The sequence below is a fragment of the Balaenoptera physalus genome (assembly GCF_965194825.1).
Source record: "Balaenoptera physalus genome assembly, chromosome: 19".
NCBI classification, from domain to species: domain Eukaryota; kingdom Metazoa; phylum Chordata; class Mammalia; order Artiodactyla; family Balaenopteridae; genus Balaenoptera; species Balaenoptera physalus.
In genome coordinates, this window is record NC_138900.1 from 64,286,036 (window position 1) to 64,298,523 (window position 12,488).

Below are 12,488 nucleotides of genomic sequence, written 5' to 3' on the forward strand. Positions count from 1 at the left end.
ATTTCAGGCATTATTCAGTACACTTTCTTCATGTGAATAAACAGCTCAGTGGAATGTTTTCCATGAATATACCGTGACATCACCTCTCTCTGGGCCCTGGGTTCCTCCAGCGAAGCCATGAGCAATGCCACCAGCCTGCGTCCAGGAACTCGTGAACCCCGAGGCTACGGGAGCACGAGGCCCTCCGCCCGGCGCCGCCGCTGGTGCCTCCGCAGCCCAGACCCGGCCGAAAACCCCAGCAAGAGGGCAGGTACTCACGGGGTCGGTGAGCATGGTCCTCAAGTGAGACGACAGGGCAAGCACCGCCAGGCAGTTAAAAACGACTCCATTGACCACGGAGTACCAGAAGTCTTTGGAAGGCAGCAGCATGACGAACGTCACCACGAAGTCCGCGTACACGACCAGCAGCCACGTCACGACAGCACAGATCATGCCGCAGCCGTCGCGGATGAACCAGACCCTGTCTGCCACGTCGGCCTCGGATGAAGAGGAGGAAGAAGAGTCGTAGTTGTCACTTTCGGTCAGCAGGGGATGATGTTCGACATCGCGGAGCCGGTGTCCTGATGACGGCATGGCTTCCCTGCAGGGGCACGGGACACGCTGGTGAGGCTCCCGGGCACACACGGCCACTGCGGCTGGCCCCAGCCGCACTGCGCGAGGACGACGCGGGGCGGGAGCTAGACGCACGCCCTTGGCACCCAGGCCCCAAGCCTGGCAGAGATGGGGCCTGGGGTACCACGGCCCCATCCACGGGGCCAAGGCCCGACGGCCCGCAGCGCGCACAGGCCAGCGGCTGATGAGAGGCTGACAGACAAGGGGCTCTTTCACTGCGCGCTTCCACGCCGGCCCACGACCGCAGAGCCCCCAGTTCTCGCCTCACTCTTCCCTGTTTCACTGAGCCCTTCACTCTCACTTCTCCCTCGTTCTAACTGTGACAACGTGCGACCGTGTTTTTGAGGCAGGCTTAACTCTCTGCTGTTTCTAGAACGCCCTTCCTCTTTCAGTCTTTTAACAGTTTCCTTCACGTATCCGTTCTTTCGACAACTCTCCCATATTTCCTAAAGTACCTGATACCCGAGAACACATAGGGTCAGAAACTAAAGGAAAACTGACACTTTTCCTAGCAAACATTTTGCTGCTTCTGTAAACCTATAACCTCCTCTCATCAGTGTCTGATATGAGTAGTAATACTCATGATAAATAAAGAAAGGGAAACAGTCAGTTCATTTGGCCTTGCTGTTCGAGCAGGGGATGGAAAAACACTGACAGCGCTTTATCAGACGACCCGAGGGCTTTCTCCACTCAGGCGGGGCTTCTTTCAAACAAGCACAGAGCAAGCGACTGTGGTCTCCCCAACGTGGGGGAGGAGGGGGAGGGATAAGAATGCTCCTGGGGTCGGGTCTGCTACAACTGATTCACAGCATCGGCTTTGGAATCTTGGCATTACTTTCTTCCTTAACTGTAACTAGAGCGCGGTAATGATGAAAACATTTACTGAATGAATGAATTTGCTGATGAGAGTTCCTTCTGCAAATATTTTGCAAAATTCCCTCTTGATACAAAGATACTGACTAGTAAAAGACAGAAATGAAATTGTTCCCCACAGTCTGCTCTTAGATCAGACAAAAAGAGCGTTATAATTACTGAAGTGAAGAAACTGAAAATAAGAATTTGGGCAGCCCCGAACCAGCCATTCTTCAGCCAGCACATACTGGACCCGACGGCTGCCTTCCTGCCGAGCCCCTTCCCTCCGCAGAGGCCACCCGCCCTACAGCGCCCGAAGCTTCTCTCTGCCAAGCCAGTCATCCTGCAGAGACAGTCCTCCTTCCTCTGAAGAGCACTTTGAAAAGGGACTCAGAACATCAGACACGGCTGTCTGGAGAGGGTGCTGGAGCGCGGTTCTGTCTACACCACTGTAAAGCCTGATGCCGTCGGGGGGCTGAGACCCTCTGGAAAGAGGACCAGCTCAGCAGCTCCATGGGCAGTGCGCTCAGCACTCCCTACCTTGAGAGGGCGTCTGTGTCTCAGCCCCCGGCTCTCAGCCCTCGTGGGAAAGGCCTGGGTCTTCTCTCCGGGCTCCCCGTCGGTGCCCGCACGCCCCTGGGCTCACGGCAAGTGCGCATCTGTTTACAGGCAGACGCAACAACGTGAATTGGTCCCCATCTCAGATCCAGAGAGTGGCCTAGTGATGGCCACAGAAGTTTTTTAGTGAATCATAAATGTTCATCAAAGCCTTAAGCTGAAGAATTCCTCTGACCGGAATCCCTCTGCTCTATGGCTACTTCTCAGGTAGGACGCTTTCTATGAGAAATGGGTGCCCGCCTGCTGGGCGGTGCGCAATCGCTGCGGGGCCGTGTGTCCAGAGACAGGCTAGCTTTTTGTCAGAGCACACTTGTGCGGCCCGAGTTCTGCCTAGAAATCAGGACCCAAGTCTTCTGGATGCCTGACCCAGTCCCGATTAACCTTCCTGGCTGAGGCACTGGTGACAGCAGCCGCAGGCCTCCCCCGGGGGTGCAGATGGCAGCTCTATTTGTGAGGAAAGGTGACCGCACACATAGCAACCCCAGTGGGCGGGGAGGGACATTCCCAGAAGCACGTTAGGATAGCGAGGCATCATGCCTGTGTGCTTCAGAGCCGAATTTGTAAAAGCCACTAGAAGGCAAAGGGAAAACTATCTGATACCCAAAAGTCACTGCATTTGCAAGAAAGCAGTCGATGAACACGGCGAGGGTAGGCTGAACACATTCGGTTATCTGTCATCAAGCGCAGGCACCTTCCGCTGAGTCACAGCACTTACACTTCATTAATGCAACAGGAAGGGAGGGGAGGAAATGAAGAAACAATTCCTTTACACTCAACTAATCTAAAAATGCTGGGAACACAAGAGCAAATGGCACAGCAATTGGTGATGCGAAGCCAGGGTGAGGGCACAGTCTCACTCTGCGCTGATACCCATCGCTGGTGACTGAATACTCTGCGAGATCATGTCTGAGAAAAACCTGCAAGCACTGTGCACTGACCGATGGTTTTTCTACTTTAATGTCCAGTTTAATGGGATTCTGTCTACACTCCTGAACCTGAGCTGTTTATCCTCGTGTTAGATCAAGCCCCGTTTCCCAGAACACTAAGAGCAACACTGCGGACCTCCATTATTTAAGGGACAGCCACTCAAGCAAAACCCTTCCAGTGGCTTACACTTGAGAACGCCCCTCATCGTGTAATACCTGCTACTAACTGATCGACTCTCTTCATGGAATCTTCCTCCAGGGACACACTCTCCTTTTAGCATAGGTGGTAAGCAAACCAAAGACGATACGTGAAGAAAAAGATTTACTTGTCACCATTAACCATCTGAACTGCCCGTATTTGCCTTTTCAAAGGTGTGCAAGTTAGTGTCAGCTGTTAGAGAGGAAAGTGTTTAGAGACCTAAATAATCACTTACCTCACAAATTATTTTTAGACATTACTTGAACATTTTGTGCCTTTTCTTCAGGATCTTAAGGTGCATACTGTCCTATGTGACAGGATCTGAAAGATAATAAAATCTGATTAGAAAAGGTACTTATTTTATGACCAAAGTGCACACTATTTCTTAGTGCATGATTAATTTTTGGAGCACATGTAACCAATGTGATGCTTCACACCTGAAGTTCCGTTATTCAGAACTATCTTTAACTATGAAATCATGACTCCTCTAGGATTTCGTTACTAGTAAACTGATTGACAATCCTGAAAATTAAGTAATTTATTTTAAACCTCTCTGTTCTACCCTCTTGTTACTTTAGCCCTGGTTTTAAATACAAATCTCTAAGCCAAAATCCCTGAGAAAGAGCCCCAGGGATAATCCAGACCAAATCCGGTCAACCTGCATTTCAACAGGCGACAACTGTTCACTGTTCACCAGCCACAGCAGAGGAATTACAGAAAAGACGAGAAAGAGGTGAGAGGGGCCCCAGGCCCCGCTGGGGGAGGGTGCCCCGGGGGGAGGGGCCAGGTGCACGAAGGAGCGGGCGGAATGAGGGAGGAGCCTCCCAGTCTGGCAGCGTCTCCCACTGGGCTCACTGGCAGGTGGGCAAGCAGACACAGCCTCCCTAGAGGCACTCATCTGGCCCAAGAAAAAAGGCCGAAGACGCCAAGATGCAGGGTGTCCCCCTCCCAAAGAGGTCAGATTGCTGCCAGGTTTCCCTAAGACCAGGGCCGCCAGAGGACAAAGGACCATGGACACAGACACTCCTGGTACATCTCATTCTTAAATATGAACCAAGAGCCAACGGATGTTCTGGAGAAAGCTCAAACAGGTCTCATGAAAGAGCCCCAGAAAGAAAAGAGAGAAACAGGAATTCAGAGCAGGCATAATGCACAGAGAAGAAAACTTAAGAAGAAATACGAGACTGCATCTGTGAGACAAAGAGGAACATTCTGAGAACTTCCTAGTTATTGAAAAATAAAAATATGATGGTAGAATTTTTTAATCTTACAAAACAGGATTGGAAGAGAGAATGGGGAAATTTCCCAGAAAGGAGAACTAAACAACAAAGGGCAATGGGGGAAGGATAAACTTGGAGTTTGGGATTAACATATACACACTACTATACAGAAAACAGATAACCAACAAGGATCTCCTGTACAGCATAGGGAACTATATTCGATACCTTGTAATAACCTATACTGGGAAAGAATCTGGAAAAGAATAGATATACACATATATAAAACTGAATCAGTCTGCTGTACACCTAAAACTAACACAACATTGTAAATCAACTAAAAAACAAACAAAAAGACAAAGACCTTAGGAGACAAAATAAAATGAAATCAGAGGACCAACCCAGGAGGTCCATCTTCCAAACAACAGGTCTGGCAAAGGCACCCCCGAACAAGACGTCCTTCCTCTGCACCGCTCAACCGCCACCCAGGCTGGCGGCCCCATGTGCCTCGCAGCCTGTACACTCTGTGTGCATCTGATATCCTTCCAACGTAACATGTTTCTCTCCGCAAACCCTCAGTTGGTGTCTGTTTTCTGAAACCAAGACCCCTGACTAGGACCCCAGGGGGCTGGCATGGAAGAGGGTGAGGGGACTGGGGGGGGGGGGTCGAGGGGTGGGCAGGGTAAGCGCCCCTGGTCTCCTCCACGGAACACGCTCTGGTGCCCCTCCCAGTAACTGGGGGCTGCTCGCTGCCTCCTGACCGGGAGTGCCCCCCCCCGCCCCCGCCGGGCCCAGCTCTGCCGTCAGGCTCCCCTGCCCACCCGACCCTGCAAGTCTCCTCAGGACCCGTCCTCCCTCCACAAGGACCTGGACAACCTCCCCGCACCCGTCACCGCCACCCTGCACACCAAACGTTCCCTAGCCTATCAGTGGCTCTGAGTCCCCTCTGAACTTTTCAGTAACAAATGTGGCCATGAACCACAGGCTGCTTAAACTAACGGAGGTGACTTTTAAAATATGGCATTTATATATATGGTAACTTTTTTCAAATACCTATGCAGTAGCCAACAACTTTAAATGCCAAATAACATGCTGAACCAGTAATGCCTAATTACGCCTCGTAATACTTGCAACTTTTCATTCACATTCATTTTGAATATCTTCAAATGAGCTTATGTTAGCACTGTTTTAAAAGAAAACCGGCTTTGCAAAACACAGGACTGCCCATTGCAGTCCTCAGGTCTACAGCACAATCTCTACAATGAGACCAAATCCCCAGTTACTTTTATAAATTTTAAAAAATAACCAACATGGCAACCACTTCGGAAAGCGGTCTGGCACTTTCTCAGAGTTAAACCAACACCCGCCCTGTGGCTCAGCAATTCCACTTCTAGGTATTTTCCTCAAGGTGAATATGAACACAAAACATGTACAGAACCGTTCACAGCTGCTTCACTCATAACAGTCACCAAACCAGAACAACCCAAACATCCCTCACCAGGAGATGAATAAACAAACCATGGTATATTCGTACAAGGGCATACTAAAACGGGTGGCGGGATTACGGATACATGCAATGATGTGGATAAACCTCAAAAAATCACGCTAAGTGGAAAAACCAGACGAAGAATATGTACAGGAGGAGTCCCTCTCCATGGCACTCTGAACCAGGCGAAGCTAGTTTATTTTGAAAGAAATCAGAACGGGGTTGGAGCACAAGAGGGAACGACGGAGAGCCCCAAGGTAAGTTTCTGAGTTGACGGAAAGGGCAGCAGGCTACGCGGGCACACGCACTGTCAAACCAAATTCAATGAGCTGTTAAAATTACACACTTAAAATTGTGCATTTCATTGTACGTTAACTATGCCTCAATTAAAACACGAACAGGAGAAAAAATAACCAGCACGGGTACACGTGCAGGTGTAAAAGGGTGTAGTAACAGCCAAGTTCTAAGTGCTGCTGAAACCATTCTCTCCCTACAGACACTGCCTTCCGAGCCAGACCCTGTCTCAGTTTACTTTTAACAGTATCTTCGGGCAAGTGTCTTAAACTCTTCCCCTCACTTTTTTCCCCATGTCTATAAACAGAAAATGCATTTCTCATAAACAAACAAAACAGGTAAACAAAAGACATCAATATACTTTGGTGATCAGTTGCTACAAAAAAGAATGAAGATCCAATGATTTTCACTGTTGCAATAAAAGGAAATGTCTACCCTAGAGTCTGGTATTCATGTGTACGTTAAAACACTGCTTAAACTCATCACTGTTTTACTATTCATACGCCCACTGCTGACCTATAAGAAACAGGAATAAGCACATCTCTGCTTCAGGCACAGAAGCAGCATGTGAGGCAAACACAGGCCGTGAGATGTGCTGAATTCAAACGTGGGGGCGGGGCCTCCAAGCTGCAGCCTCCACGGAGGCCAGGCCGAGGACGCGCAACCTCGGACAGGCCCTCAGCCCACAAGGGCTCGCGGGAGAGAGGCGGGGACCGGCCTGGTAAGCGATGTGCGCGGTGTTATCCCCAGTGGCACGCAGAGGGCGATGAGGGAGAGAGATGACAATCGCTTATCCCGTCCAGAGGAACCAGAAAAGTGTCGGGTAGGACGACAGCAGGAGTGGGCCCACGGACAGGCAAGACCCGCACAGGAGAGGACAGCGCGAGAGGCACAGAGGCGGGAAGGGCAACCCGCGGGCTGCAGGGCCCCGGGCTCAGTGCGAGGGGGGGCGGGAAGGCAGGCAAGGGGAGGCCGGGGCCCCGCACAAAGCACTCCGAAGGCCGAGCTAGGCAGCCTGAAATTCCGTACGTCATTCTGCTGCAAAGGGAGACTGGAACTTCGGTCAACAGACAAATGTTTTAGCAAGATAACTGGTGACAAACTAAGATTAGGATGGAAGGAGGAAGACGGGCAACCGGGAGGCGGCTGCCATGCCCCAGAGCAGAGCTGACAGAGGCAGGGCCAGGAGGGGAGCAGGGGCCTGAAGGGGACGAGCCGGGGTCAGGAGCAGGAAGGCTGGCTGCAGCAGTCAACACACACACGGGGCCGGGGCCTTTTCCCAGCAGTTTCGGTAAAGAGCCAAGAGCTTGCAGACTGCGTGGTGAGAAAATTAAAGAAGCAAAACAAATTTGTTTAAATGCGGTTAAGTGAAGGACATATGTAGCTGGAAGGAAAAAACATTTTTTTCAATTTCCCCTCTTACGTATTATCTCATTTAAAGCTACGATGGGGCTTCCCTGGTGGTGCAGTGGTTGGGAATCCGCCTGCCAATGCAGGAGACACAGGTTCGAGCCCTGGTCCGGGAAGATCCCACGTGCCGCGGAGCACCTAAGCCCTTTCGCCACAACTGCTGAGCCTGCGCTCTAGAGCCCGCGAGCACAGCTCCTGAGCCCGTGCGCCACAACTACTAAAGCCTGCGCGCCTAAAGCCCGTGTTCCACAACAAGAGAAGCCACCGCAATGAGAAGCCTGTGCACCGCAACAAAGAGTAGCCCCCGCTCTCTGCCACTAGAGAAAGCGCGTGCGCAGCAACGATGACCCAACGCAGCCAAAAATAAATTAATTAATTAAAAAAAAATAAAGCTACGATGAACCTTTCAACAAGACAAAATTCTATTTATTGTGTAAGCTGACTTCATCCTCACTGGCTCCCAATAAATAGAATTAACGTGGCTTCTGCAACGAATTTTAATTTGTGTAACAAATGATTGCTTTGTCCAAGTATTTAATTGATGTGATGCCTTGTTTTCATTTTATATAAAACCTTTTATACTGTTCCAATAAATATCTTTATTAGTAAAAAATAATAATAATAAATAAAATAAGAGGACGGGACCAAGATGGCGGAGGAGTAGGACGAGGAGCTCACCTTCTCCCACAAAAACACTGAAAATACCTCTACAAGTGGAACGACTCACACAGAACAGCTACTGAACGCAGGCAGAAGACCTCAGACTTCCAAAAGGGCAAGAAAACCTCCGCGTAACCCAGGTAGAACAAAAGGAAAAAGAAAAAGAAAGGAACGTAGACGGGGCCTGCGCCCCAGGCAGGGAGCTGTGGAGGAGGACAGGTTCCCGCATCCTGAGAAGCCCCCTCGCCGGCGAGGAGGTCAGCCTGGACAGACGGGGCGCGTCGGAGCCTAGCAGGAGAGCACAGCAGCCAGTGTGCGGAAGGCAGCACAGAGAGCAGCCTGCACAGGAGGCCGGCGCCGCCACCCGGCGCTCCCCAGCCTCAGACGCTCATCTGCCAGTGCTGAAGCTCAGGCTTCGGAGGTCAGACCCAGGGAGAGGACCGGGGCGGGCTGCACGGAGACGGCCTGCAGAGGCTGGACTGTGGCAGCCGAGGGTGTGCTCGGAAGAAGCCCGGGCCTGTCAGAGAGCCAAGGCGCCGTACTGAGGGGTGCACGAGGACAGGGGAGGGACCACCATAAGAGCTTCTTTCCCTACGTGCGCTCCCAGGCAACAGGACACTGCCTGCAGGAGCTCTGCGGGCGGGCACGAGTCGCTGCCGCCATCGCGGGCTCCAGAGGCAGGCACAGGCCACCGCTACGAGACCTGTGAGCAGTCGCCAAGTGCGGCCCCCGCCATCCCAGGAGCGCACAAGGGCGGCTGCACCTGCACACCCCATATCAAGGGAATAAAAGCCAGCACGTGCTGAGGAAACAGACAGCAAGCGTCCACACTAAAAGCAGCCCCTCCATTCTGGAAAAGATGGCGGAGTAGAAGGATCGCGCTCACCTCCTCTCACAAAAACACCAACATCACAACGAACTGCTGAACAACCATCGACAAAAAAGACTGAAACCTACCAAAAAAGATACTTTACATTCAAAGATAAAAAAGAAGTCACAATGAGACGGTAGGCTAGGTGCTTTCGTGCCAAGACAATTAACAAAATGGCAATAAGAACATACCTATAATTACCTAAAATTTAATGGGATTCGTAATGGATACAAAAACAAGACCCGTATATATGCTGTCTACAAAAGACCCACTTCAGACCCAGAGGCATGTGCAGACTGAAAGTGAGGGGATGGAAAAAGGTATTCCATGCAAATGGAAATCAAAAGAAAGCTAGAGTAGCAATACTCTTAGCAGACAAAATAGACTTTAAAATAAAGACTGTTACAAGAGACAAAGAAGGACACTACATAATGATCAAGGGATCAATCCAAGAAGATATAACAATTGTAAATATATATGCACCCAACATAGAGGCATCTCGATATATAAGGCAAATGCTAACAGCCATAAAAGGAGAAATCGACAGTAACACAATAATAGTGGGGAAATTTAACACCCCACTTACATCAATGGACAGATCATTCAGATAGAAAATCAATAAGGAAACACAGGCCTTAAATGACCATGAAACCAGATGGACTTAACTGATATTTATAGAACATTCCATACAAAAGAAGCAAAATACACTTTCTTCTCAAGTGCACGTGAAACATTCTCCAGGACAGATCATACCTTGGGCCACAAATCAAGCCTCAGTAAATTTAAGAAAACTGAAATCATATCAAGCACCTTTCCGACCACAGTGCTATGAGATTAGAAATCAATTCCGGGGGCTTCCCTGGTGGCACAGTGGTTAAGACTCTGTGCTCCCAATGCAGGGGACCCAGGTTTGATCCCTAGTCCGGGAACTAGAGCCCACATGCATGCTGCAACTAAGAGTCCGCATGCCACAACTAAGGACCCGATGCAACCTAATAAATAAACAAATATTTATAAATAAATAAACAAACAAATATTTATTTGTTTATTTTTGGCTGTGTCGGGTCTTCGTTGCTGCGCTTGGGCTTTCGCTAGTTGCGGCGAGCGGGGGCTACTCTTCATTGCAGTGCACGGGCTTCTCACTGCGGTGGCTTCTCTTTGTTGTGGAGCACGGGCTCTAGGTGCGCGGGCTTCAGCAGTTGTGGCGCACGGGCTCAGGAGCTGTGCTCGCGGGCTCTAGAGCGCGGGCTCAGTAGTTGTGGCGCACGGGCTTAGCTGCTCCATGGCATGTGGGATCTTCCCGGACCAGGGCTCGAACCTGTGTCTCCTGCATTGGCAGGCGGATTCTTAACCCCTGTGCCACCAGGGAAGTCCCAATAAATATTTTAAAAAAAGAAAGAAAGAAAGAAATCAATTCGGGAAAAAAAACCTGTAAAAAACACAAACACACGAAGGCTAAACAATATGTTACTAAACAACCAATGGATCACTGACGATATCAAAGAGGAATTCAAAAAATAGCTAGAGATAAATGACAACAAAAACAAGATGATCCAGAACCTGTGGGACACAGCAAAAGCAGTTCTAAGAGAGAAGGTTATAGCAATACAGTTTTACCTCAGGAAACACGAAAAATCTCAAACAACTTAAACTTACACCTAAAGCAACTAGAGAAGAAAGAACAAACAAAACCCAAAGTCAGTAGAAGGAAAGAAATCATAGGGGCTTCCCTGGTGGCGCAGTGGTTAAGAATCCACCTGCCAATGCAGGGGACACGGGTTCGAGCCCTGGTCTGGGAAGATCCCACGTGCTGCGGACCAACTAAGCCCGTGCGCAATGAAAGCAATGAAGACCCAACGTAGCCAAAAATAAAAATAAATAAAAGAAAACAAATAAATTTTAAAAAAAAAAGAAAAGCTATGGTGAACCTAAAGAAGGACTTGGTCTCCCTATTCTACAGATGAGCCACCCCAGACCCCCAGTTAGTCTGGGACCTCCACACAAGTCCCACCACACTGCTTCTCGGTTTGAACAGGCCACACTTTTAAAAAGCCTAGGACAGCCCCAAAGTGATGTAACGAAAAGAGACTGAAGACTGTATGCCTAGTTAAGCCAACTAAACAATCAGATTAAGAAACTATAAACCAAGAGGTCCTGGCATGGTTGCTTTTTTCTTTCTCATTTTATGCTTATTTGAGCTTTTCCTGCAACTACAAAAGCAACATAGGCTCACTTTTTCTGTTTTTAAAGAATAAGGGTCCCAGTTTGCAGACGCAGGGGCTGACGGCTGACAGAGCAGAGGGACCCTTCTTCCCTAGGCGGGGGAGGGTGGGGGAGAGGGTACAGAGAAGATGGGCAAAGCGCAGCTAAAGCAGGTCCCACCCCACACGCTGTTCTGAGCAGGCAGGAGGTGGGCTGCGGGTGCTTGAAGTGGAGAAAAGCTGAGGACGGCGACCGAGACTGGAAAAAGGAAGGGGGGTCGGGGAGGTGGCAAGAGAGAGCTGAAACTCAGCACTGTGGGCCCGACAGCGCTGCAAACCCCGGTTCCCAGTAAACACCACAACAGCCAGGCCTTTCATCCACAAGCCCAGCCTAGCACCCAAAACCCTACGGGGGGTTGGGGATTCGCCATGGAGGGCAGGACGAAGGGGAGCAGCCTGAGAAGCCAGGTGACAGAAAACTGCAAGGAACTGGAGGTCCTGATGAGACTGAGAAGCAGGCCTGGAGGATGTACAGGGGAGCCAGGTCGGCCTGAGGCTGGTCGGCAGGGGGGGGTGGGGTGGTGGTGCTGGTGGGGGTGGGGGTGGGGGTGGCGGTGGCGGTGGCGGTGTGTGTGTGTGTGTGTGTGTGTGTGTGTGTGTGTGTGTGTGTGTGTGTGTGTGTGTGTGTGTGTGTGTTTTATCCTCTTCAATGATTCTCCCTTGTACATTTTCCATCATTTAGTCTAAATTTCATTCTTTCAATTTCTTGATATTTTCTCAACTTAGTATGGTGTAAGATAAATAATTATGACCAAAAAATAAGGCTGCAAGGGGGAATTTTAAGAACTCAGAGGAGGTGTCATCCAGGATAACAGTGAGATCTCACAAGTGGCCCCGCAAACGGGCCGCTCCATGGAGCAGAAGGGAGAAGGACAGCACTTCCGTCCCACGCATGTCCGCACCCGGGGAGACCCGTGCGCTAGGACGGGGCCTGAGTTAGGTCGGGGAGACTCAGAGAGAGGGAGACGCCTCCCTGAACCTGGTAAAAGAATGGAGCACTCACACAGCCTACCCCAGGGCCTTGGCTCCAGTGCATTCACTGCCACTGCAATTATGTTCTTATATGTTCTTTCCATCAATTT

General features: G+C 50.1%; 1 protein-coding gene across 3 annotated transcripts in view; it reads right to left on the reverse strand.

Moving 5' to 3' along the window:
- ZDHHC7 (zDHHC palmitoyltransferase 7) overlaps positions 1-12,488 on the reverse strand; it is a 36,868-nt gene that overhangs the window by 16,968 nt on the left and 7,412 nt on the right. For 2 of the 3 annotated variants that reach the window (XR_014256907.1, XM_082438450.1), the window contains exons 2-3: positions 3,443-3,528; positions 259-580 (exon numbers count right to left, since the gene is read on the reverse strand). Coding sequence is in view for 2 of the 3 variants with exons in the window: in XM_082438450.1 (XP_082294576.1) it covers positions 259-573 (315 nt within the window). In the remaining variant the exon portion in view is untranslated. Of the gene's footprint in view, positions 1-258; positions 581-2,004; positions 2,124-3,442; positions 3,529-12,488 lie in introns of all 3 variants that reach the window. The other variant, XM_082438451.1, reaches the window with a different exon arrangement.